The 21,924-nt window shown below is 34.4% G+C and overlaps 2 protein-coding genes across 2 annotated transcripts; both read left to right on the top strand.

Annotated features, from left to right (window-relative positions):
* Positions 1 to 4,262: 4,262 nt before the first annotated feature.
* LOC137631221 (uncharacterized) lies at positions 4,263 to 7,412 on the top strand. Its single transcript, XM_068362986.1, has 2 exons — positions 4,263 to 4,959; positions 5,128 to 7,412. The coding sequence occupies exons 1-2, from the start codon at positions 4,263 to 4,265 to the stop codon at positions 7,410 to 7,412; spliced, it is 2,982 nt and encodes a 993-aa protein (XP_068219087.1).
* Positions 7,413 to 7,477: 65 nt separating this feature from the next.
* On the top strand, positions 7,478 to 8,905 carry LOC137631215 (uncharacterized). The gene has a single exon (XM_068362973.1). The coding sequence runs from the start codon at positions 7,478 to 7,480 to the stop codon at positions 8,903 to 8,905; it is 1,428 nt and encodes a 475-aa protein (XP_068219074.1).
* The last annotated feature ends 13,019 nt before the right edge of the window (positions 8,906 to 21,924 follow it).

The raw sequence follows: 21,924 nt of genomic DNA, 5'->3' as shown, positions 1-21,924 counted from the left end.
ATCAATGCTTCTAATACGTTTCATCGCATAAATATTTTTTATTCTTCTCAGAAGGCAAAGTTTTTTCTTAAGTTTTAAGTGCTGGTCCCCTTAAACGAGGTTAATCTCTTAATGAGGCCTTACAATGGATTACATCATCACTAACAATTCAGTGGAATGTCCTTTTAAGCATTTTAAGCGTTGATATTACCAGGCGAGTATTATGAGAACAAGTAAAGTTTGGAAGGTGCGAATCACTTGACTTGGATCTTATTAGTGGTGGAGAGGTATTAACGTCGTCCTTGATCAGTAAGTCAATTCATATAAAAAGATGCATAAGGTTTTATGGTATTGCTTTATATTCTAACGAATTCGAAATTATTTAATGAAAAACTCATCGGAATTTCTATGGCAATTTGCTACTTACTGAAAGTTTGAAAGGGTCTACATGGAAGAAACATTTTATTTTTATTTGGATGTCATGTTTACTTCAATTTAAAACGGTCAGCATTAAAGAACTCTTTCAAATTCATACCATAAACTTTACAAATAATATACTGAAGCTGTATACGTTAATAAATGGAACAAAAGAAATACGATCAGCTTGAAACGTTTAACTTTTACAGTTAAAGGGAAAGAAAAGAAAAATAAATGCTTGAAAACAAACCTGGCTGAAAGGAGACACGAGCTTGATCAAATAATCTGGCGTAATGAAGGCCCTGAGTCCACCTTTGCTATTGGAGGATGTTTTGTTCAACGCTCCACTTTGAAGTTCTAAATTCCATTTGGGAGAGTAATAGAAACCTGTTACTGCATGGACAAGGCCATAGTGATTATAGGAATGTGATATCTGGTGTTCCACAGGGTAGTGTTCTTGGCCCATTACTTTTCATACTATATACACATGACATGTGGTTTGGCCTAGAAAACAAGCTTGTTGCATATGCAGATGATGCTACTCTCTTTGCATCAATTCCATCCCCTGAATGTAGATCTAGGGTTGGTGAATCCCTTAATAGAGATTTAGCTAGAATTAGTGCATGGTGCAAATTATGGGGTATGAAGTTGAATCCTAACAAAACTCAAAGTATGATTGTAAGTAGGTCAAGGACGGTGGTTCCTCAACATCCGGATCTCAGTATTGATAATGTTTCTTTAAATATGTATGACTCTTTCAAAATTTTAGGTGTGATTCTCGACAGTAAATTTACTTTTGAGAAACATATAAGGTCTGTGTCTTCTTCAATTTCACAAAAAATAGGCTTATTGAGAAAGTCTTTCAAGATTTTCGGTGATCAATCTATTCTGAAGAAGTGTTTTAATTCTTTCATTCTACCTTGTTTTGAGTATTGTTCTCCTGTCTGGTCTTCAGCTGCTGATTCTCATCTTAATTTGTTGGACAGAAACTTACGGTCTATTAAATTTCTTATTCCTGATCTAGATATTAATCTCTGGCACCGTCGTTCAATTAGTTCATTATGTATGTTGCATAAGATTTTTCACAACTCTGACCATCCTTTACATTCAGATCTCCCTGGACAATTCTATCCTGTTCGTAATACTAGGGAGGCAGTTAATTCTAATAGCCAGGCCTTCTCCATCACGAGGCTCAATACTACGCAGTATTCTAGAAGTTTTATTCCAGCTGTGACCAAGTTGTGGAATGATCTTCCTAATCGGGTGGTTGAATCAGTAGAACTTCAAAAGTTCAAAGTTGGAGCAAATGCTTTTTTGTTGACCAGGCGGACATGAGTCTTTTTATAGTTTATTTATGACATATTTGTTTTTGATGTTGTTGATAGTTTATTATATGACATGTCTGTTTTGACGTTGTTTCTTATTTTAGAATGATTTATTGTTAATTTGTTCTCTTCATTTATTTATTTCCTTATTTCCTTTCCTCACTGAGCTATTTTTCCCTGTTGGAGCCCCTGGGCTTATAGCATCTTGCTTTTCCAACTAGGGTTGTAGCTTGGATAGTAATAATAATAATAATAATAATAATAATAATAAGCCGGAATTATGCAATCACAAGGTAATATTTCATTCCATTAACATTTGATGAACTGCTAGGTAAAACTGTGGGTTCATTAATGCTCTTGCATTATGTTGTATACTTTGGCCAGAATGATTTTGCAAAATAAGAATTTTCTTTTGTAACAATCGAGTATATATTTTATTAGGACCCCCCACTGTTTATTGAGTATCTTATATCCGGTCCTGTATACTCTGTTTGCCGTCTATTTTTCGTTAAAATTATCATTAATTTTTTGTATTGTGTTTCGATGCCAATTGAATACACTTTGGCCTGAACAAGTGTCATTTAGTGAAATTTAAGGCGACACGAAGTTTGCTTGCATTCAAGGTATTGTGTTTAACCTTGGCAAGTCATAGTCTGCCATTCAACAAATTTTGTAATTTCCTTGATAACTTACATTTTTGTTTGAGTTCAAAGTTTGTACGTTGTTAGATTGATTTATTGATTTCAAGATTTCTGACATCCTGACATATAAGGTCATTGACGCCAAGTACTTTGTTAGAAAGTTTAGCCAAACTCACTTCGACCTTGACCCGATATTATTCGACTGTGTTAATCATCTAAAGGTAAATTTGTCAGGATACGAGAAACGGGGCTTTGATGTACTGAATGATCTGTCGTACGAACATCAGCTCAAACACAGAAAAGGAACTATTTGTTTTTAGTAGATGTTGTTTTGCTGCCCTGGGGGGTGGGGTGTTAGTTACAATTCCTTTATCAAGAAGTATTTTTTTTATGTTAACCTTATGGTATGTTATAAAGACGTCACCATCTTTCTATTATCACAGCCTAGGTGTTAGTTTGATAATAGTTTCATCTATTTCCTTTATATTCTATGACTGCTATAAAATTATTTGAAAGAACAGCGTTCTTCAACATTAATATTTTCTCTATACTATTGCAACGCCAACAATTGCTATCCATTTCCTTGATTTACTTTGATAAGACTATTGATATAAGGTTTGTAAATTATTTCCAAACTACGGTGAGTATAACATCAGAAGGGAAGGTATTGAAAGATTGTAGAAGAGTCGTCCGAACAGAGTTACTTAATCATATAAGACTCAGAGGTGAGAGGCTCTTCTCTGAGTGGAAGACAGAAATTGTCAACTCGAAGTTGTAGGTGTAGAGCATGGTTCCATCGTAGTTCGTACCTCGTTAAACCCACTTTTTACCACTCTACTTTACCTATATTCCAACTTGCTTTCTTCCATCTCTCAAACCTTTTTTTTAACTTTGACTTTATAATGCACCCGCTGGGTTTCCCCGCATTGTCCCTTCGGTACTAAATGGTCTCCCAAGCGCTGTGCCACAGTGTGCAAATAACATAAATACACCAACTTGAAGTTCATTTCTCATAGATTAACTTTGCTTAAAATACCAATATATATTACATATAATTAAATGGAGGTATAGCGTATGATTAGTGAAGTTGTTTGTGTTCGTATACACGACTGTTGCGTGGTTGTTGCCTTTGCCTATTAATTTCTGTTTGCTTGTTTGTGAGTAACTTGTCACCAAAACCATGTTGGGTATTATCCAAGGATGAATCTGTAACATTTTGGATAAAGTACATCAAAGTAAAAGTAAGCAGCAATACTTTGAAAATAATCGCAATGTTAATTTTTTTTATGTGAACAACATTACGCAAAAACTACAGAACCCATTTCAACGAAACTTGGTAGGCTTGTGGGGTATGACCCAAGGACAAATCCCGTAGGTTTTAAAGAAAATACATCGTAGTGCAAGTACTGCTTGGCGTGGCGAAGGCATGATCTCTACTGAGTGGCCCTCTAGTTTAGTACAGTATTATTAACTTTGTCAAACACTAAATATAGTGAACACTCGTCAAACTTTTGTATTCATTCTTGTTGTAAGTAAGGGAGAACGCTTGCTTTTGTGTTAATTTGAGTATGATCAGAGAACATTTTGGACTTTTTCCCTTCTGTGTAATATAAAGAATCTCTCTCTCTCTCTCTCTCTCTCTCTCTCTCTCTCTCTCTCTCTCTCTCGTGTGTGTGTGTGTGGTGAATCCCATTTCATCACCCTCCCCCTTTTGTGAATTCCACTTAGTAACACGAGATGCAATGGCCATGATTAGAGTTCCGCCAGGTTGCAACGAGGCATTAGTTCACGACTTAGCCAATTTTCAAGAACGATTGCTTCGGGTGATGCTGATAAACTGTACTACTTGGATCAGCAACTTGAAGGGGAAGCCAAAGACTTGATAGGTGGATGCTTGTATATGAGTTCTTCAGAAGGATATACTACAGCTAGGAATTTGCTCAGTCAAGAGTATGGCGATCCCTACAAGGTGTCGATGGCATATATTAAGAAACTTATTTCTTGGTCTGCACTGAAACACGAAGATCCTCATAGTTTGTATACATTTGCTTTATTCCTTATTAAGTGCAGACATGCCATGACCAACTTGTCACACATGGAAGTACTAAATCATCTTCCTAGCCTTCAAGCAGTTGTTAAAAAACTTCCGACATTTCTTCAGAACAAGTGGTGTAGCCTGGCTGGACATTTGAGGGAAGAAAAGGGAGGAGTTGATTTTGCAGATTTGGTTGAATTTGTTTATAAAAAGGCAAAGGCAGCAAACGACCCAGCATTCAGCAAGTTTGCTCTTCAAAATAATTATTCAAAGTCTGAAAACCACTCTGGTAGCTTCAAATTCAGATCTTGTCAACAAAAGAGCAAAAGTTCAAGCTTTGCTACCCAAGCAGAACTGAATCCAGAAAATAGAAAGACATCAATAGTGTCTGAGAAAGAGAAATCATGTCCAATGTGCAAGAAAAACCATGATCTTGACGATTGCTGGAATTTTGCTAAGAAGACCTCTGAAGAAAAAATAGATTTCCTTGAGGAGAGAAGGTTGTGTTTTGGATGCTTTGGTCTCAACCATACTTCTAAAGGATGTATGGAAAGGAAGCAATGTAAGACATGCTCTAAGAGGCATCCAACATGACTGCATATCGACGGATTCAAGCTACATAAAGAGAATGATAGCTCATCAAGCAAAGATGCAAGTGAAATTATTGTTAGCACATGTACTACCAATCACGTTAGTGAAGTAAATACAATATTACAGGCTATTCTCCCAGTAAAAGTATATCAGAAAGGAAACAAAGTAGTTTTGGACACTTACGCCTTTTTTGATAATGGCAGCACTGGATGTTTCATCACAGAGAGTTTACGAGAGCAGATAGGTGCATCTGGAACAGAGACATGTTTAAAGCTTCAAACCATGCATGGCGTAAACATTGTGAATACTTTGGCAGTTGATAATTTGTGTGTTACAGATATGGAAGGAAACAACACTATTGATCTGCCAAAAACCTTTACTCGTCAAGATATCCCAGTGAGTCATCAACAAATACCAAAACCAAAATTGCTCAAAAAGGTAGCCGGTCTGAGGAATATTGCTGATTTGATTCCTGATTATAGAACTGATCTGGAGATTGGTTTGTTGATTGGCAGTAATTGCCCTAAAGCACTACAACCATTAGAGGTGCTTCCAGCCAAGGGTCAAGATTCTTATGCAGTTCTTTACTACCATGGATGGACTATTAGTGGCCCTCTACATTTTAAATACTCTTCAGAGAAGAACAGTATTTCATGTCACCATGTCTTTCTTCAGGAAGTTGAAAGGGTAAAGGAATGTTTTCTTCTTGCAGCTGTAGTCCATATGTTTGAAAGAGACTTTAGTGAGAAAGATGTTGGTAGAGTTCCTGATGAGAAGGGTTTGTCACAAGAAGATCAACAGTTCCTCAAAGAAGTGGCAAAAAACATTCAGTTTACCAATGGACACTACCAGCTTCCCCTACCATTTAGAACCAATAAAGTTAACTTGGTAAACAATAGAGAACAGGCAGTAAAACGAGCACAATGGCAAAGAAGAAAAATGAAACTAAATCCAAAGTACCATGAAGATTATGTGGAATTTGTTGAGAAATTGGTGTCTGAAGGATATGCTTATAAGGTTCCGGAGGATCAGTCGTATGATGAACAACCTGCATGGTATCTACCTCATCATGGTGTCTACCATCCAAAAAAGCCAAATAAGATTAGAGTAGTCTTTGACTGTAGTGCTAAATACCAGGGTAGTTCCCTTAATGACAGGTTGATGCAAGGTCCTGATATGACTAATTCCCTGATTGGAGTGCTCCTCAGATTTCGTCTAGAAAAGGTGGCTTTGATGGGTGACATAGAATCTATGTTTTACCAAGTTCAGGTACCAAAGGATCAACATAAATACCTAAGATTTTTATGGTGGCCTGGTGGTGAACTTGAAAGCGAACTTACAGAGTATCGGATGGGTGTTCACATCTTTGGAGCAGTATCATCACCTAGCATCGCCAATTATGCTTTGAGGGCAGCAGCTGACCATGCAAGAGATAAGTATGGTCCAGATGTAGAACACACCATTAAGACTAATTTTTATGTGGATGACTATTTAAAGTCTGTACCTTCAGAAGAGCAGGCATTAAGACTTGTGAAAGACGTTACAGCAGCATTGAAGGAAAGAGGTTTTCGGCTGACAAAGTTTGTGAGTAACAGCAGGCTGGTGTTGAAATCAATCCCACAAGAGGACCGTTCAAAAGATCTTCAAACATGTGATCTTGACTTTGATGAACTTCATGTAGAAAGAGCTCTTGGTCTTCAGTGGAATATTGAAAATGACTACTTTACTTTCTCCGCAAGCTTGGACCCAAAACCATTTACAAGGAGAGGTATTTTGTCAACAGTATGTTCCCTTTATGATCCTCTTGGTTTTGTGGCTCCTTTTCTTTTGCCAGCTAAGAGAATTCTTCGCGAAGTTTGTCAGGATAGCAGCTTGGGATGGGATGATGTTATTCCCGAAAAATACCTGAAGCCCTGGAGAAGGTGGCTTGATGACTTACCAATCCTGAGTAACTTAAAGATTCCAAGATGTGTCAAACCAAAGGAATTTGGTACAGTGACTTCCACACAGCTGCACATGTTTTCAGATGCTAGTAATGAAGGCTATGGTGCTGCAGCATACATGAGACTTTCTGATAACAGTGGGAGGATTTCTACTGCTCTGCTGATGGGAAAGTCTAGAGTGTGTCCTGTAAAGGCAACAACCATACCGCGACTGGAATTGACTGCTGCAGTGGTGTCCATAAATCTCGCACAACACATTTTGAAAGAGCTGCAGATTACAGTGGACCAGACATTCTATCACACAGATTCTACAACAGTTCTTCACTATATTTTTAATGATAGAAAGAGATTTCCTATATTTGTTGCAAATAGAGTGAAAGTAATCAAGGATTTCTCTGAAAATACACAGTGGAGATATGTTCAGAGTAAAGAGAATCCTGCTGATATTGCATCAAGAGGTTTCAAAGTCAGCAAATGCTGAACAGTAACATTTGGTTTGATGGCCCATATTTTCTTAAAGGACCAGAGGAGCTGTGGAAAAATGATATGCCCCATGGTGTAGTTGAATTGGAAGGATCTACAAGTTTTGCAGTACATCCAGAAGATGGGGAGGGAAATGCTGTTGATAAGTTTCTTGAGTATTATTCTTCATGGCATCGATTGAGGATGGCTGTTGCTGTGTATCACCGTCTTTTTTCCATACTGAAATCTAAGAGACAAGCTAGAATTAATGGCTCATTTACAGCAGAAGAATTAGATGCTGCTGAAAAAGCAGTCATCAGATATATTCAGAAGAAAACTTTTAGTAAGGAAGTGACACTCTTACAAAAGAGCGAAGGGTCAAGGGGCCGAGGACTTTGTAGTAGCAGTAGCATTTATAAACTAGATCCCTTCATTGATCCTAAAGACAGGCTTCTTCGCGTTAATGGACGGCTCTCCAAAGCAGAAATTTCAGCTGGCGAGAAACATCCAATGATATTACCTAGAAAGAGTCATATTACCACTTTGATTATCCGGTACACACATGAAAAATTAGCTCATGCTGGACGCAACCATGTGATGGCAAAACTTAGAGAACTTTACTGGATTATCCGTACTAATGCAAGTGTCCGCCAGGTTCTACAAAGATGTGTCGTTTGCAGAAAAATGAGAAACCCTGTTCTAAACCAGAAGATGGCTGATTTACCATTGGAAAGAGTAATTCCAGCTGCTCCATTCACACACACAGGTGTTGACTTCTTTGGGCCACAGGAAGTCAAAGAAGGAAGGCAAATCAGGAAGAGGTATGGTGTATTATTTACTTGCTTGTCTACAAGAGCAATTCATATAGAGACAGCCAATTCCCTAGACACATCGTCCTTCATAAATGCTTTAAGAAGGTTTGTTGCTAGAAGAGGAAATGTAAAGAAGATTTGGTGTGACAATGGGACAAACTTTCATGGAGCTGAGGAGTTGAGGAAGTCACTGCAAGAGATGAATGATGATCAGGTCAGAGCTTTCCTCTCAAAAGAAAGCATCAGCTGGACCTTCAATCCCCCTACAGCTAGTCATATGGGAGGTGTGTGGGAACGTCAGATCAGAACTGTAAGAAAGGTCTTGACTCCTCTCTTCAAGGAACATGCTGGACGACTGGATGATGAGAGTTACCGCACTCTTCTCACAGAAGTTGAGGCTACAGTGAATGACCGTCCTTTGACCACAGTCAGTGACAGCCCAGATGACTTACAACCACTCAGTCCAGCACAGCTTCTCACACAGAAATCAAGTGTTGTGATGCCACCACCTGGTGTTTTTCAGAAAGGAGATATGTATCTGAGACAGAGGTGGCGATATGTTCAATTCTTGGCTAACTTATTCTGGACTAGATGGCGAAGAGAATATTTGTCAACATTACAAGAGAGACAGAAGTGGAACAAGGAAAAGCGGCATCTTCAAGTTGGTGATATTGTCCTTGTAAAAGATGATAATCAGTAAAGGAGTAACTGGATGATGGGTCGTGTTATCAGCACTGGAAAGGACAGAACTGGTTTTGTACGTAGTGTAGTTTTAAAGACACAAACATCAGAGCTCCATCGACCCATTCAAAAGCTTGTTCTTCTCCTTGCAGTAGAGGAACAATGATTATAATAGTTATTTTTATTAGGATCAAAGGATTTGAGAGTATATTACATTTATTATAGATGTTATTTATATCACCTGCATTTATAGATATGATTGATTTTGATAAACAAATAATTTGTTTATAGGGCCGAGAATGTAAATGCAGCATTTTATAGAAACCATTTGTGTATATAATTATTTAATAAGCTCTGTTTTTCAACTTGGTGATTAGGGTTAAATTGTATTGTAGATATTGTGTCCGTTTTACATGTAAACATTGTTCAGTCTTTTTGGGATAGTTACTGCTGTAATTTGTTTGTTAAGTGTTGTGTAGTTCTTGAAAAGATTGTTTATCCTGGTAGTTATCAGTGTTGGAATTACACTGTAACAATTATATGTTCTAGAAATAGGATCAAGGTTGTTTGATGACTGACAGAGTAGAAGAAGTCTTCAAAGTGTAAAGAACATTTCTTTGGAAATTCGTTTCACTTGTATTGGATGTAGCTTAGAGTAACACAGATGTAAGTTTATTTCTTTACTGAAATTTGTATATATTCTATTTCATGTTTGTGGTGTTTTGTAGTGAAATCAAACTATTCAATTCTTTGTTTATTATGGAATTTCTTTTTAACAAATTTAGTAAGTTTGTATTTTGTTGTTTTCAGTTTCTTGAACCTCGTCGCCCTGCGCTACTAGCAAAGTACTCATCATTGGTTCTCTGGTCTTGGAGTACTGACCAACTACAGTATAAGCGTTTACAGTTATGGTCAACTTAAGTTGTAGTGCTTAGTGTTAAGTGATTTAAAGCTTTAAGTTGGTTTAAAGTGTCTTGTGATATCAACTTGAACTTTATATCAAATTTTTAATAAAGTGTGACGTGAGTAACAGTATCTGTGTCTATTCTCCATCTCATCCCTGTGGCTTTGAAGAAAACGGCAGCTACAGGGATATTGTAATAGTTTCAACTCTGTAGCGGAGGTCATTCATAGCCAGATAATGTTCTTTTCGTAGAAAGGGTTTGTGAATTCACAGTATATAAATATGACTTTTTTTATGCCAATATTGTTTCAGGTTTGGTAACACCATCTTCCGGATACTGAGGGCTACATATTCTTTCTTATGAATACTCTTGTAGCTTTAATTTCGGTAAAGTACAGCCCTAGTTATAATAGATGATATTGCGATGGTAATGATTATAATTGACATAGGTGTATGTTTAAACTAAAAACCTTTCTTTAATCATAATGACAAATAATTCTTTTTATTCAATTTTTCCTTTATTTATTTTCCATTATCAGATTCATTTATTGGGCGGTTGATTGTTTCACTGAAGTCGGTAAGATTTTTTCTTAGGTGAATAAGATGCCTGGTTAAACAGTACAGTGAAATGATTCCATGATAATCTAATTGATTAGCTGATTTTCTATGATTTTGCCATCTAATTAACTAAGTGATTGCTTCGTCATATTTTACTAATAAATCCACTTCTTTTAGTAATTTCCGTATTTAACAATTCATTGTTTGTTTCCCTGAATTTTTCATAGGTTAAACCTATACGCATGAAGTCATATAGAAGTAAAAATTTTATCCAAGTAAAGCTGTCATTCTGATTTATCACGGAATGATTCTTTTCTTGCCATCTTTTATTTCCTCTTTCATAAAATCTTACCTTTAAATTGAATAAGTAATACTTGGTAATTTCCTTTCTCTGATTCAACTTGTTTTATGTTAGTAATTGCTCATATATTTCCCCCATTCATGGAAGGGTGCTTCCCTAGTTTTAATTGTTTTCCATGGATTTTATTTCTGGTTTTATATTAGTATATTTATAATAATCTTCATAAGCTACATTATAACTTAGATCTCTAACTAACTAATACGGCCTTTATCACTCTGAAGACTGATTATTATTATTATTATTATTATTATTATTATTATTATTATTATTATTATTATTATTATTATTAGCTAAGTTATTAACTAAGATACTGGTATAATTCATAGAAAAATATTAAATGTATATTCTATCGAACTATTTTTTCTACGGTTTTTTTTTAGTTTATTCCTGGGGTTATTCAGTGTTGTAACGTCTAAGAATTTTGATTTTTTATGCACATGTTATCCTTAGTATCAATGTTTTAATTATACATAAATTTTATTCATTGTGTCTTGTTGTTATGCTGCTACATCTTATTCTTCGTTTATTAATGGTTTTACGAGAAGGATCATTTTGACTTAAGATACTAATCAATTGCATTGCACTCGTAAAAAGGTGTCCATTTTAAAAGTGAAATAGAGTTGAAAAGAAGACTTTTTTTTTTTTTTTTTTTGTTATTTCAAATAGTGGACAGAATATACAACAACTATCCATGAGAACAATGCCAGATTATATAATGATCCTTTTCAATGTGGATTTAAGTTTTCCTTTAGAATTGTTAATGATTTATGATATCATGCCAGCATTTGAATTCACTATTATCGTAATGTTTTATCAAGATAAGAAAAGGTAAATTATCCTTCCGAATTGAAATACGTTGCATTTATAGTAGCTCTCATTTCAAATGATCATTCTTTAACTTGGTCGTTAAAATGTTCGCAATTTACATTGCGATAGGGACAGGCGAGGAAAAATGAACTTGCTATTAATCATTTTATATCTCTCTCTCTCTCTCTCTCTCTTTCTCTCTCTCTCTCTCTCTCTCTCTCTCTCTCTCTCTCTCTCTCTCTCTCTCTCTCTCTCTCTCTATATATATATATATATATATCAGTGTAGTTCTCCATCATACTCTTGAATTTGACTCTCAATATATTATTTGCTTTGGTTGTATTTTTGTTACCAATTTATAATTGCTACTAGTATTACTGGTAAAAGTATCATTAGTAGTATAGTAATAAATATCCTTTGATGTTTGAAGGGGTCTTTAATTATCATTCTTACGCAATTTAACTTTCGACGTTATTTGTATTTATGCTTCGAATTGCGAATATTTTCTTTTTCATAAATGTATATATACGTAGATATATACAGTCATTGAATATTAAAAGCAATACAAGGTAAAACAAACCATGAGTATCCAAACTCATCTACCAACAATGCGGAAGCGTGGTTTGAAAAATAAATATTGCAAAAAGGATGACTTTTACTTTCGCATGTAAGCTGTAGCCAGACTGCATTCCAATGGTGTTACGATTAAATGTTTGTAAATCTTTATTGCGGAATAAAATCTCTTAAACAGTCATACATGAATTAAATTTCCATTTGTACCATGAATTATCCATATTTGCTTTTGCAAGGAAAAGTTATTTACATAAAAAGAATTCTTTAAGTGTACTTCATTTGTGATGGATAAAAGGGTAGGATGGGCCAGTGGCACCTCAGCAGTATCACCAAACTCGGCCGAAAAATGTATATATTAATTTTTTATGTCGGCTACTTCCCAAATTTGTAGGAAGCGCCGTAGTAGATAGATAGCAGTATAAAACATTGTTAGATCCTTATAGCCTATACGGGCATGAATTCATATGTGTTATGTTAGGTTATTGCAAATCGGCAAGAAAAAAAATCTTGACTTATAATAGAAGCGATTTATGGAACCTTGTCAAAATAAATATAGTGATAAAAAACATAATGCATTCGTGGCATAATATACTGTCAGTATCGAAAATACGAAACATTAATATCCTTTAGGGCAGGTTCAATAGAAGTCCTGTTTTTAAGCACTACTTACAAGAATCGCAAAGGTTAATTTTCATAACGGACTTCATAATGAAACACATCAGGATAGAATTTACTATGACGAGCTGAAGCTCAAAAGTTACATATGTGTGTGTATCTGCCAGTGCTCTCTTTTGGATTGCATCAAGAAATAAAGTCCAGGCTTAAGAAAATTGGTGCTTGCATAAAGCGTTTAAATCCCCCTCCCCCCTATGCCAGTCAAATAACTTTTGAAATAGTATTACATTACACGTGAGCTAATGATGAAACATTAAAAATCTCATGGAAAAGCCTTCCATATTTTTGTACCTGTATGCGGGAAATATTTTCCAGTGCTCAATTAGTCAAGTTAATGACTGTTCAGAGTCTATCAGATTTTTCCCCGTATAGATAAAGTAGAGATTCAATTTTTTCTTACCTCTTGTGTATACATTTATTTTTGGTTCTTTTCTAGGGTTATAATTCTTGATATAATTGTCTCAATTCTCTTTATTTTACACTTTGTTAGTCTACTTGTGTCATTGGATCTGGGTTGACTAATAGAGAGAGAACAGTTCATCTAAAACGTTTTATTAAATATACAGCATCTGTATCTCCCCCCCCCCCCCCCTTTCCTTCTCCCGTTGTACATAACCATTGTTTTACGCTAGTTTTATAAATGAAACGGTCTGCTGACTGTTTTAACTTTAATATGAATATAACTTACCTCCTTAAACTAGTACTTTCGCCATCCGACATTTTTATATGATTTATCATAATGGATATGTTAATTTAAATTAGACATAGCTACTGCTTTTACATCTATTTATAGTAACTAAAATAATTCTAATATTGCAGGTTATTGTTGATTCAATATCAGTCGCCATGGAATTACGAATTGCGCGTATCATAAGCAGTAATAGCCTTTGGTATGCAATTATTTATCGTTTTCGTGCTGTAAGACTTAAAATTTATAATTTTCCTTCTATTATATGATAAAGGAAAATACCACACAGTAAATGTTATCTGGCATAAGGCAGAATGCAAAATAGTGTTTAAAAGGGATTGCGGAGTAAATACTTTAATACACATTTACAATACACTTTACATAAAGTTGTTCCGTATCTTATTAAAGGACAATAAACGCTGAAGCGGTATGTTATCAAAATATTTTATAATTTTGTAATGAGTAAAATAGTTATAAAGAAATGCGTATGAATAATATGACAGATTACGCATGTAACATGTTAACAGGAGTTCAAACATTTTTTTGTATTATAAATTTTACATTTATAAACTTATTATACTTAATGTTTGAATTTTGATGTTAACAAATTAGGAAAGTTATAAGTAATGCATACACTGGTATTTTGAGTTATTCAAGAAGGGGGAAAGAGTATTTTTATTCACTACCAAATATAACTTAAATCATCAGGGTAACATAGTTAATGTCAACGTATTTCTCAACATGTGCAATGGTAAAAGATTGATTGCTTTGAAAGTGAAAGGGAATCTGTGTGTTATGTTTTAGACTTAAATTGAAAATAACAAACTAAAGCGTTTCAACATTTGTAATCTCGTCCCCTAGTAGGGAGACACACTGCGTTTGGAAACCTCGGAAAAGGGGCTTTACATGCAACATTTATTCCCTGAAAGGATTAGTCGCGAAGTACTCGAATCCTCTCTAAAAGTAAAAATAATTACACAAGCCAACTCTGTCTATAGTATCTTTAGATGGTAGAAATGTACGCAAATTGTACTACAAAATAGAAATGATTGCAGACTGTTCATTCACCTGGTAGAACAATGGGAGTGTTACCGTCAGGATTAAATAGGGTTTATACGTTTTTTCTTTTGGTTTTGGTAACCCCTCTCCTGAGCTATTTTCCAAAGATCTAAGATCGTACTGAAGGGTAATAACGAATAAAAATAAAGATAGAGATTTTTATCTCCTTTGTATGTTCTTTAACAATATGGATTTTCCCCTTTTGAGTTTTTATGTATTTTTATATCTGTAGCATATGCCCGTCGATATGATAGTCTTATCATATGTATGCTGTATGTATATATTAATGTCTTCTTGTATTGCATTTTTTATTCTAATGGTTGAAAAAGTACATTTATACTTGCATTAGCCTCCAGAATTATGTGTTTGTTTGTTTGTTTGTCTATGTATATATTTGGTTTTGCATGAATATCTTTGGTGAAATCAGGTTTGTTCGCGAGAGCTGACGTTTTCCCTTTCAGAGTTATTATATCCATAGCTCTATTTAGCTGTGTTAAAGCGAGGGCTTTCCTGGTAGTGACTTGAAAATACTGTTTCCTTTGGTTCCAGATATGTTTTAAAGATAAACCCCTATAGAGAGAGACTAATGTGACCAGAAAAAAAGGAACGTTGATCTCACCTCTCGTGTTTAATAGTAAAAAGAATATAGACGTGATATAAACTGTCTGGGATGACTAGTTTTATTGAAGTGGGTATTTCCAAGATGTCGTAAATGATGGTAATATAAATGACATAAAGTAACTTTACCCAAACTGTTTAGAAAGAGCGCATTTACTGCTGGAAGGATATTCTGAAGAACAGGAAGCATTACAGTAGTTGGAAATCGATTGGCCAGACAACAGAATTACAGAATTTGCAAATACGCTGGCGGAGGCAAAGGGCGACAAAGATAAATTTAAAATGGAAGCTGATAACTCTACGAGGAAAATTCGGTCAATTTGCAATGAGGAAAATGACTGCTGTAACAGAGAAGTTTACCTTTTTAAGATAAAGTTCTGTTAAAGAGCTTAATAATCATAATTTATACGCGTTTCAAATCTAATCAATGGGAATAAAAGCTGGGAATAATATCTGGGGATGGAAGTAGCAGATTTGAAAACTAAGACACAGAAAGCAGTAGAATGTAAGGTAACAAATAACGATCGGGGAAACTAAACCCAAAATTATCTGTATATTCTATAGTGAGTAAGATCATGGGGTTTGTTAGGAGTTAGTTGAAGAAACTTTTGATCTTAGAGTCTTTCTTCTGTGGCATTTTTTTTTACTCACGTCTTCTCTCATCTTGCAACCATATATTCTGTTTATTCCAAGATACTTAGACAAATGTTCTGAGGTATTAAAAGTTAAGCTTTCTATTGGTCATCAAATAGGAATTAAGAGAGAGAGAGAGAGAGAGAGAGAGAGAGAGAGAGAGAGAGGTGTTATTTTAGCCTAACAAAGTAATGACGCATGGTTAGTGTCTTAAATATTGCCATCCTTTCATCACCCTTCCTAACAGTGATCTTCTTCATTTCCATTTACTCTCATTACTTTAGTCCTTCCTGTTCATATATACTCTTTAACTTTCTCCTCTTCCACACTTACAAACTATCTCACCCCCTTCTGCAGTTTCTCTCCACTGTCTCCAGTCAACATAATGTCCAAACATCAACTATTTCACATTTCAATCACAACTAATTAACTTATCCCACAACTTTACCCCCAAATTATGTTTTTGATCTCTCAAGTCATTCCGTAAAGATGATGAAGCCAAGGATGCATATCTCAAACTTGTCTCAGACTCACTTTGACTACAAACTAGTCTCTCTCCTGTCTACATACCCTGAACACATGTTTCACTTCTAGCACACAAAATTTGATTGCATTCAACATTTAATCCATACCCTACATTCAGAACACCATCTAAATTACCTCTATTCGATTTTGTCATAAGTTATTATCAGGTCAATGTATACCGCATACAACATTTTTCTTTTACTTTCATGCTTCTCATACAGCTATATCAAAATAAAGAATTGATTCGAACATATTCCTCCTTGTCTATGCCTACACTGTTCACCTATAAGCTCTCTCTCTGCCACCTGCCTTACTCTCACAATCAAAATCATGCCATATTTCTTCACTGTGATACTAAGTAATATTATACTCCTATAATTCTTAGAATCTCTGTTATTACATTCAACTTTATACAACAGTTCAAGTATTTATTTCAAACTCCTTCTTTAAGGATCTTTAGCTCCCCCAAACATACGTCTTAAATCCTGGTCAGTCACGCTATATCACTACAGTACTGTAACATCTCACTTTTAATCCCATCAACTCTTGATGTCTTTCCTTTTTTCATCCTCTGAATTATCTTTCGTAGATCTTCAAGAGTCCATCCCACAAGCTTGTTTAGCCTTACAATAAGTATTTGAAGTCTTTTATAACTTAGCTTAGCCTCTCTTCTGTCTTCCACATTAAAAAAAAAATGGCAAAATATTCGGTCCTTCAACCTAGGACTGTATTCACGTCTAGCAGCATCTCCCTGCTTTCATCTTTTATTCTAAGATCCTTTGGTTCATTAACCTTTCATTCTGCCTTTTATTTTCCCTGAAGCGTCTATTCACCTTCTTTTGTCTGGTTTGTAACTTGTCATGTTTTTCTTTCTCACTTTATTTTTTATGTTACGGCGGATCTTTATTTATTAGCACTCCTACCTCCAAAAATCTCCAGATTTCCTTCTAATCCTTTAATTCTTCATCCCACCATTTACTAGTTTACTTTTTATTCTATACCTCCATCTTATAATCAAACACACACACACACACACATATATATATATATATATATATATATATATATATATATATATATATATATATATATATATATATATATATATGTGTGTGTGTGTGTGTGTGTGTGTGTTTGTGTGTACGATGTATGTCTCTTAAAAGAGGTTGAGAGTTGACGAAAGTTCTTTATATTCCTAGTAATAAAGTGGTAAAAGATTTATTTTGACGTCATTTTCGAATTCTTTCTTGGATAAGATATTGACGATGGCTCTCAAAGAAAACAAGCCAAACGCCTGGAGTCCTCTAACTTTTCTTATTGAATTAAGTGAGGAAATAAGATAAGGGAAAGTTTGTAAGATCCTTCTCATTCAGAAGTGAGAGAGAATCGGTTAGACATGAAAAGTTATAGTCTGGAATTTCTTTTATTATAGAATACGAGCTGGCTTCAAGGGTTCACTGTGCGTGAAATTTTCCAAAATTGTTACTATACGTTATTTTTGTGTTCTTTATTTTTGTGGTCACCTATTCGTAGAATTAACATCTATTCACATATTACGTACGAAGTGGATTATGAGAATTTAAGGAAACTGTTTGAAAGGGAGACATTTTGTGTTTCCATATATTCCTCATTCTGGGTAAGCAAGGAAAACTCTCTCTCTCTCTCTCTCTCTCTCTCTCTCTCTCTCTCTCTCTCTCTCTCTCTCTCTCTCTCTCTCAAACACACACACACACACTTAAGGTACATTGTAATTGGCTTAATCTTCATCTGGGTTTCTTCACCGTGAATAGAAGATATATTTTCTCCTCCTATTTGTTCTTCATTTAGTCCATTTATATATATATATATATATATATATATATATATATATATAGAGAGAGAGAGAGAGAGAGAGAGAGAGAGAGAGAGAGAGAGAGAGAGAGAGAGAGAGAGAGAGAGAGAGAGAGAGAGAGAGAGAGGGGGGGGGGGTAATCTCCATTAATCTTTCTCTTTAAAAATTAATTCATCAGTAAGAAATTCTGATAATAACAGGTATATTGTTTTCTACTTCAAAACAGAAAGTATTAAGCAAGGCAAATTTTTAAATTGGTAAAAAGGTCACAATCCACATTTTGTCGTAAGGTTCATTTAAAAAACCGTTTATCACATTTTCATGATGGTAATTGTGGTAGAATGAAAATACAATTTTTCTTCAATTTATTTTACTCATTACATTAATCTCTTGTAATGAGATTTAGGAACTGAAAACCTAGTATAATTTTGTGATTTATATCTGAACTTTATTTTACTTTCCATCCTTATGATCATCGAAATTATATGATAAATATGATTATGATAATATATAATTACCAAATTTGATATCGCAAAAATATCCCTTATTTGCTTAGGTTGTTCCTATTCAAAATTGTCGATATTAAGACAACTATTTTTGGGAAAGAATGATATTTGATAGGTAAATCATTTTGTAATCGAAAAAGTTAGTGTTTGAGACCCGCGGAGGTGGGCTAATTGCTCTGTTGCCCTCAACTCATATTGAACTGAACAGAAAAAGAAATAAGAAACTTATATGCGATTCCAAATTATATTTTTTCCCTTTGAACTTTGGTTCCCAACAATTGAAGTACTGTTGAAAAGAAGCAAACTTCCATTTAGAAGATATACTAATAGTAAGATAGGAAATGAGGTTGACATAAATTTGGGAATGTTAACGTTATTTTGGGAAGAAAATAATGTTTCACATTTTCGGAAAGAGATAAACTTTTAATAAAATTGATGTCATAAAATTATTATACCTGGTGTGAAGACCAATATAAGACAGTTTGCTTTTATCAGATTTCAAAACTTTGAAGTGAACAATTTCCAGCGGATTCGGTTTGTACTCGAGAAATAATAAAGCAGATTCCAAATTTTGGTAGGTGACTTTTACATTTGCCTAATTGTTACGTTGTTCAGTTATATATATATATATATATATATATATATATATATATATATATGTGTGTGTATATATATATATATATATATATATATATATATATATATATATGTGTGTGTATATATATATATATATATATATATATATGTGTGTGTATATATATATATATATATATATATATATATATATATATATATATATATATTGTAATATTATTGCTATATATTTCTAAATTATTTAAGTTTTTATAGATGTATAAGGTTAAATATACTGTAGAATTATTGTTTTCCTGCTTTAATTGTTTGTCTTTTCACTGGTGGTTATGTTTTATATTTTCAAGTGGTGTTGGTTACGTGGCTGCGCTCCTGCGTGAACGGAGTTTTGGAGGGGCTTTTTTTGAGGATGGTTCCTTAGTGTGTTTCTGAGCCTCCAACATTGAAGGGCACGACATTTGCTACTGGATTATATTTACTCCTCGCCATTGCAGAGCTACAGTGTGAAGCTATTTAGCTTTTTGGATATCCTTTCTCTGCAGCAAGGACCCAGATCATCTTAACATTTTGTGCACTGCCCTTGGTTCTGTAAAAGCCAAGGGGACCTCTCTGTCCCAAGGTAATAATATTTATACCTGCTTAAGAATCGTGATCACGACCGTTGATAGTCAGCTGACGTCATTAGTGGAGCTTGTGAAAGCCTTTCAATCACACCAGCCATCGTCAATTTGATAGGGATATTTAGTTTGTATTTGTTAGGATGTTCTCACTTTTCGTTGGCCTTCTCCTTTCTGGACCCTCTCTCCATTTAGTATGCATGTGTTGATGATCTTTCTGTAATCGTGTAATTGTTTTCTTTTGCAGGGAGTTAAGATTGAGTGTGTATCATTTATTATTGTATTATTGTGGTTCAGGTGTTATTTCTGTCTTGTTATTATGTATTAAAATTAAGGAAATTTTTGTGGTATTTTCTTTGTCCCCTTGAGTTGACTTTGCACTCTTATTGATGTTTGGATACTATTCCACCTTTAGTGGACTTAGTACTGTATGATGGTGAATACTATTTGATAAGTGTAGTGTTTTGAGTGGTGGTCAAAGCCAGCCATCACAATATATATATTATATATATATGTGTGTGTGTGTATATATATATATATATATATATATATATATATATATATATATATATATATATATATATATAATATAGTACAGCAAATTTTTGGTTATAATAAAAAAATGGCACATCATCTCTGAAGAGGAGAGTTGACACAAATTTCCCCTCTTGCCTTTCAAAGTTTCCTTAACATTTATTCCTAGACACTTCAGTGAGTCAGTCTCTAACATCTTTCCACTAACCATATTACCATCTATCACTCTATCCTTCACCCTGTCTATTTGCTCAGATATTTTCGAGTATTACCAACAAAATCATTCATTCACACACAGAGAGAGAGAGAGAGAGAGAGAGAGAGAGAGAGAGAGAGAGAGAGAGAGAGAGAGAGAGAGAATGAATGATTTTGTTGGTAATACTCGAAAATATGTCTGTTTTCAAGATGACGCTTGCAAAGCAGTCAGTTCAGACTAATATCAGACAGATGCCGTTGCAAATCATTCCCGTTTTAATGATTCGCGATTTAAGGATCACCAATTAAAGAAAATAGCATAAGAGTTTTCGTGCTTTTTCTTTCTTTGAAAAGTACCTCACGATAATTCCTCTTCAAAAATTATCATTGGAAGATTACATGAAAACCTTTATGCTTTATCGGATCGAATGTAAACGGAAAGTTACAGCTTATAACATTGAAAGTAATTATCTTAAATCCATAGCTTTGATTGGGGCTGAAAACTGAATCTCAACAATTACTGTTCTCTCGAAGTCATTTGAATTATATATATTTAGGAAGACTTCATCCAAAGCATTGTTATGAGTAAAAAAAAAAAAATCATGTCTCCTCACCTAAGTAGTACCCATTTAAGACAATTACTGTTTTATTTTCCTTCACATCTTATGGAAAAATGTCCTAATTTTTTCATAACCCAGTCGCTTTATTAACATTTATCTCCTAAATTAAGTTGCATATGAAAAGGTTTTTAGCATTTTCCTGTTTTTAACTTCTCTTTTACCCATTTGTTTATTAGTATTTCTGTTTATCTCTTTTCGAGAAAGTTACCCCATCTTTTATCTAGTTCTTCAATGTTATCAGCTATTCTACTTATAAGTTTTAGTAACTGGATCATTACAAATCCTTTTTAAAGTTTCCTAACATCAAACTTTTTGTTAAAGTTGGGAGAAAATACTTTTGGCGAAAACAAGGGTCGAGACAGAATCATTTATGATGCCATGAATCTTTCAAACTAAAAAGAGCTGCTCAAAGTTCGCTTGTTAATGATTAATGTTATACCCAATGCCATCTCTCTCTCTCTCTCTCTCTCTCTCTCTCTCTCTCTCTCTCTCTCTCTCTCTCTCTCTCTCTCTCTCAACAGGAGGATTCCAACAGTATTTGAATATACTATTCCTTTTACGGTTCCTCTTCTGTAGTGGATACGCGATGCAACTCGCTCTCACCTTTCCATATGCGTCCATAAACATACGTACACAATATAATATTTATCAAGATGTGTTCATATTCATATGGAGGTTTCTTTATGCATGTATACTCTAATGCGTACACAAAATTAGTCATATATTATCTCTGATAGTCAATG

This window comes from Palaemon carinicauda, chromosome 3 (assembly GCF_036898095.1).
Source record: "Palaemon carinicauda isolate YSFRI2023 chromosome 3, ASM3689809v2, whole genome shotgun sequence".
Lineage (NCBI taxonomy): Eukaryota > Metazoa > Arthropoda > Malacostraca > Decapoda > Palaemonidae > Palaemon > Palaemon carinicauda.
The sequence above is the reverse complement of the archived record's forward strand: the minus strand, read 5'-3'. Positions and strand labels throughout refer to the sequence as shown.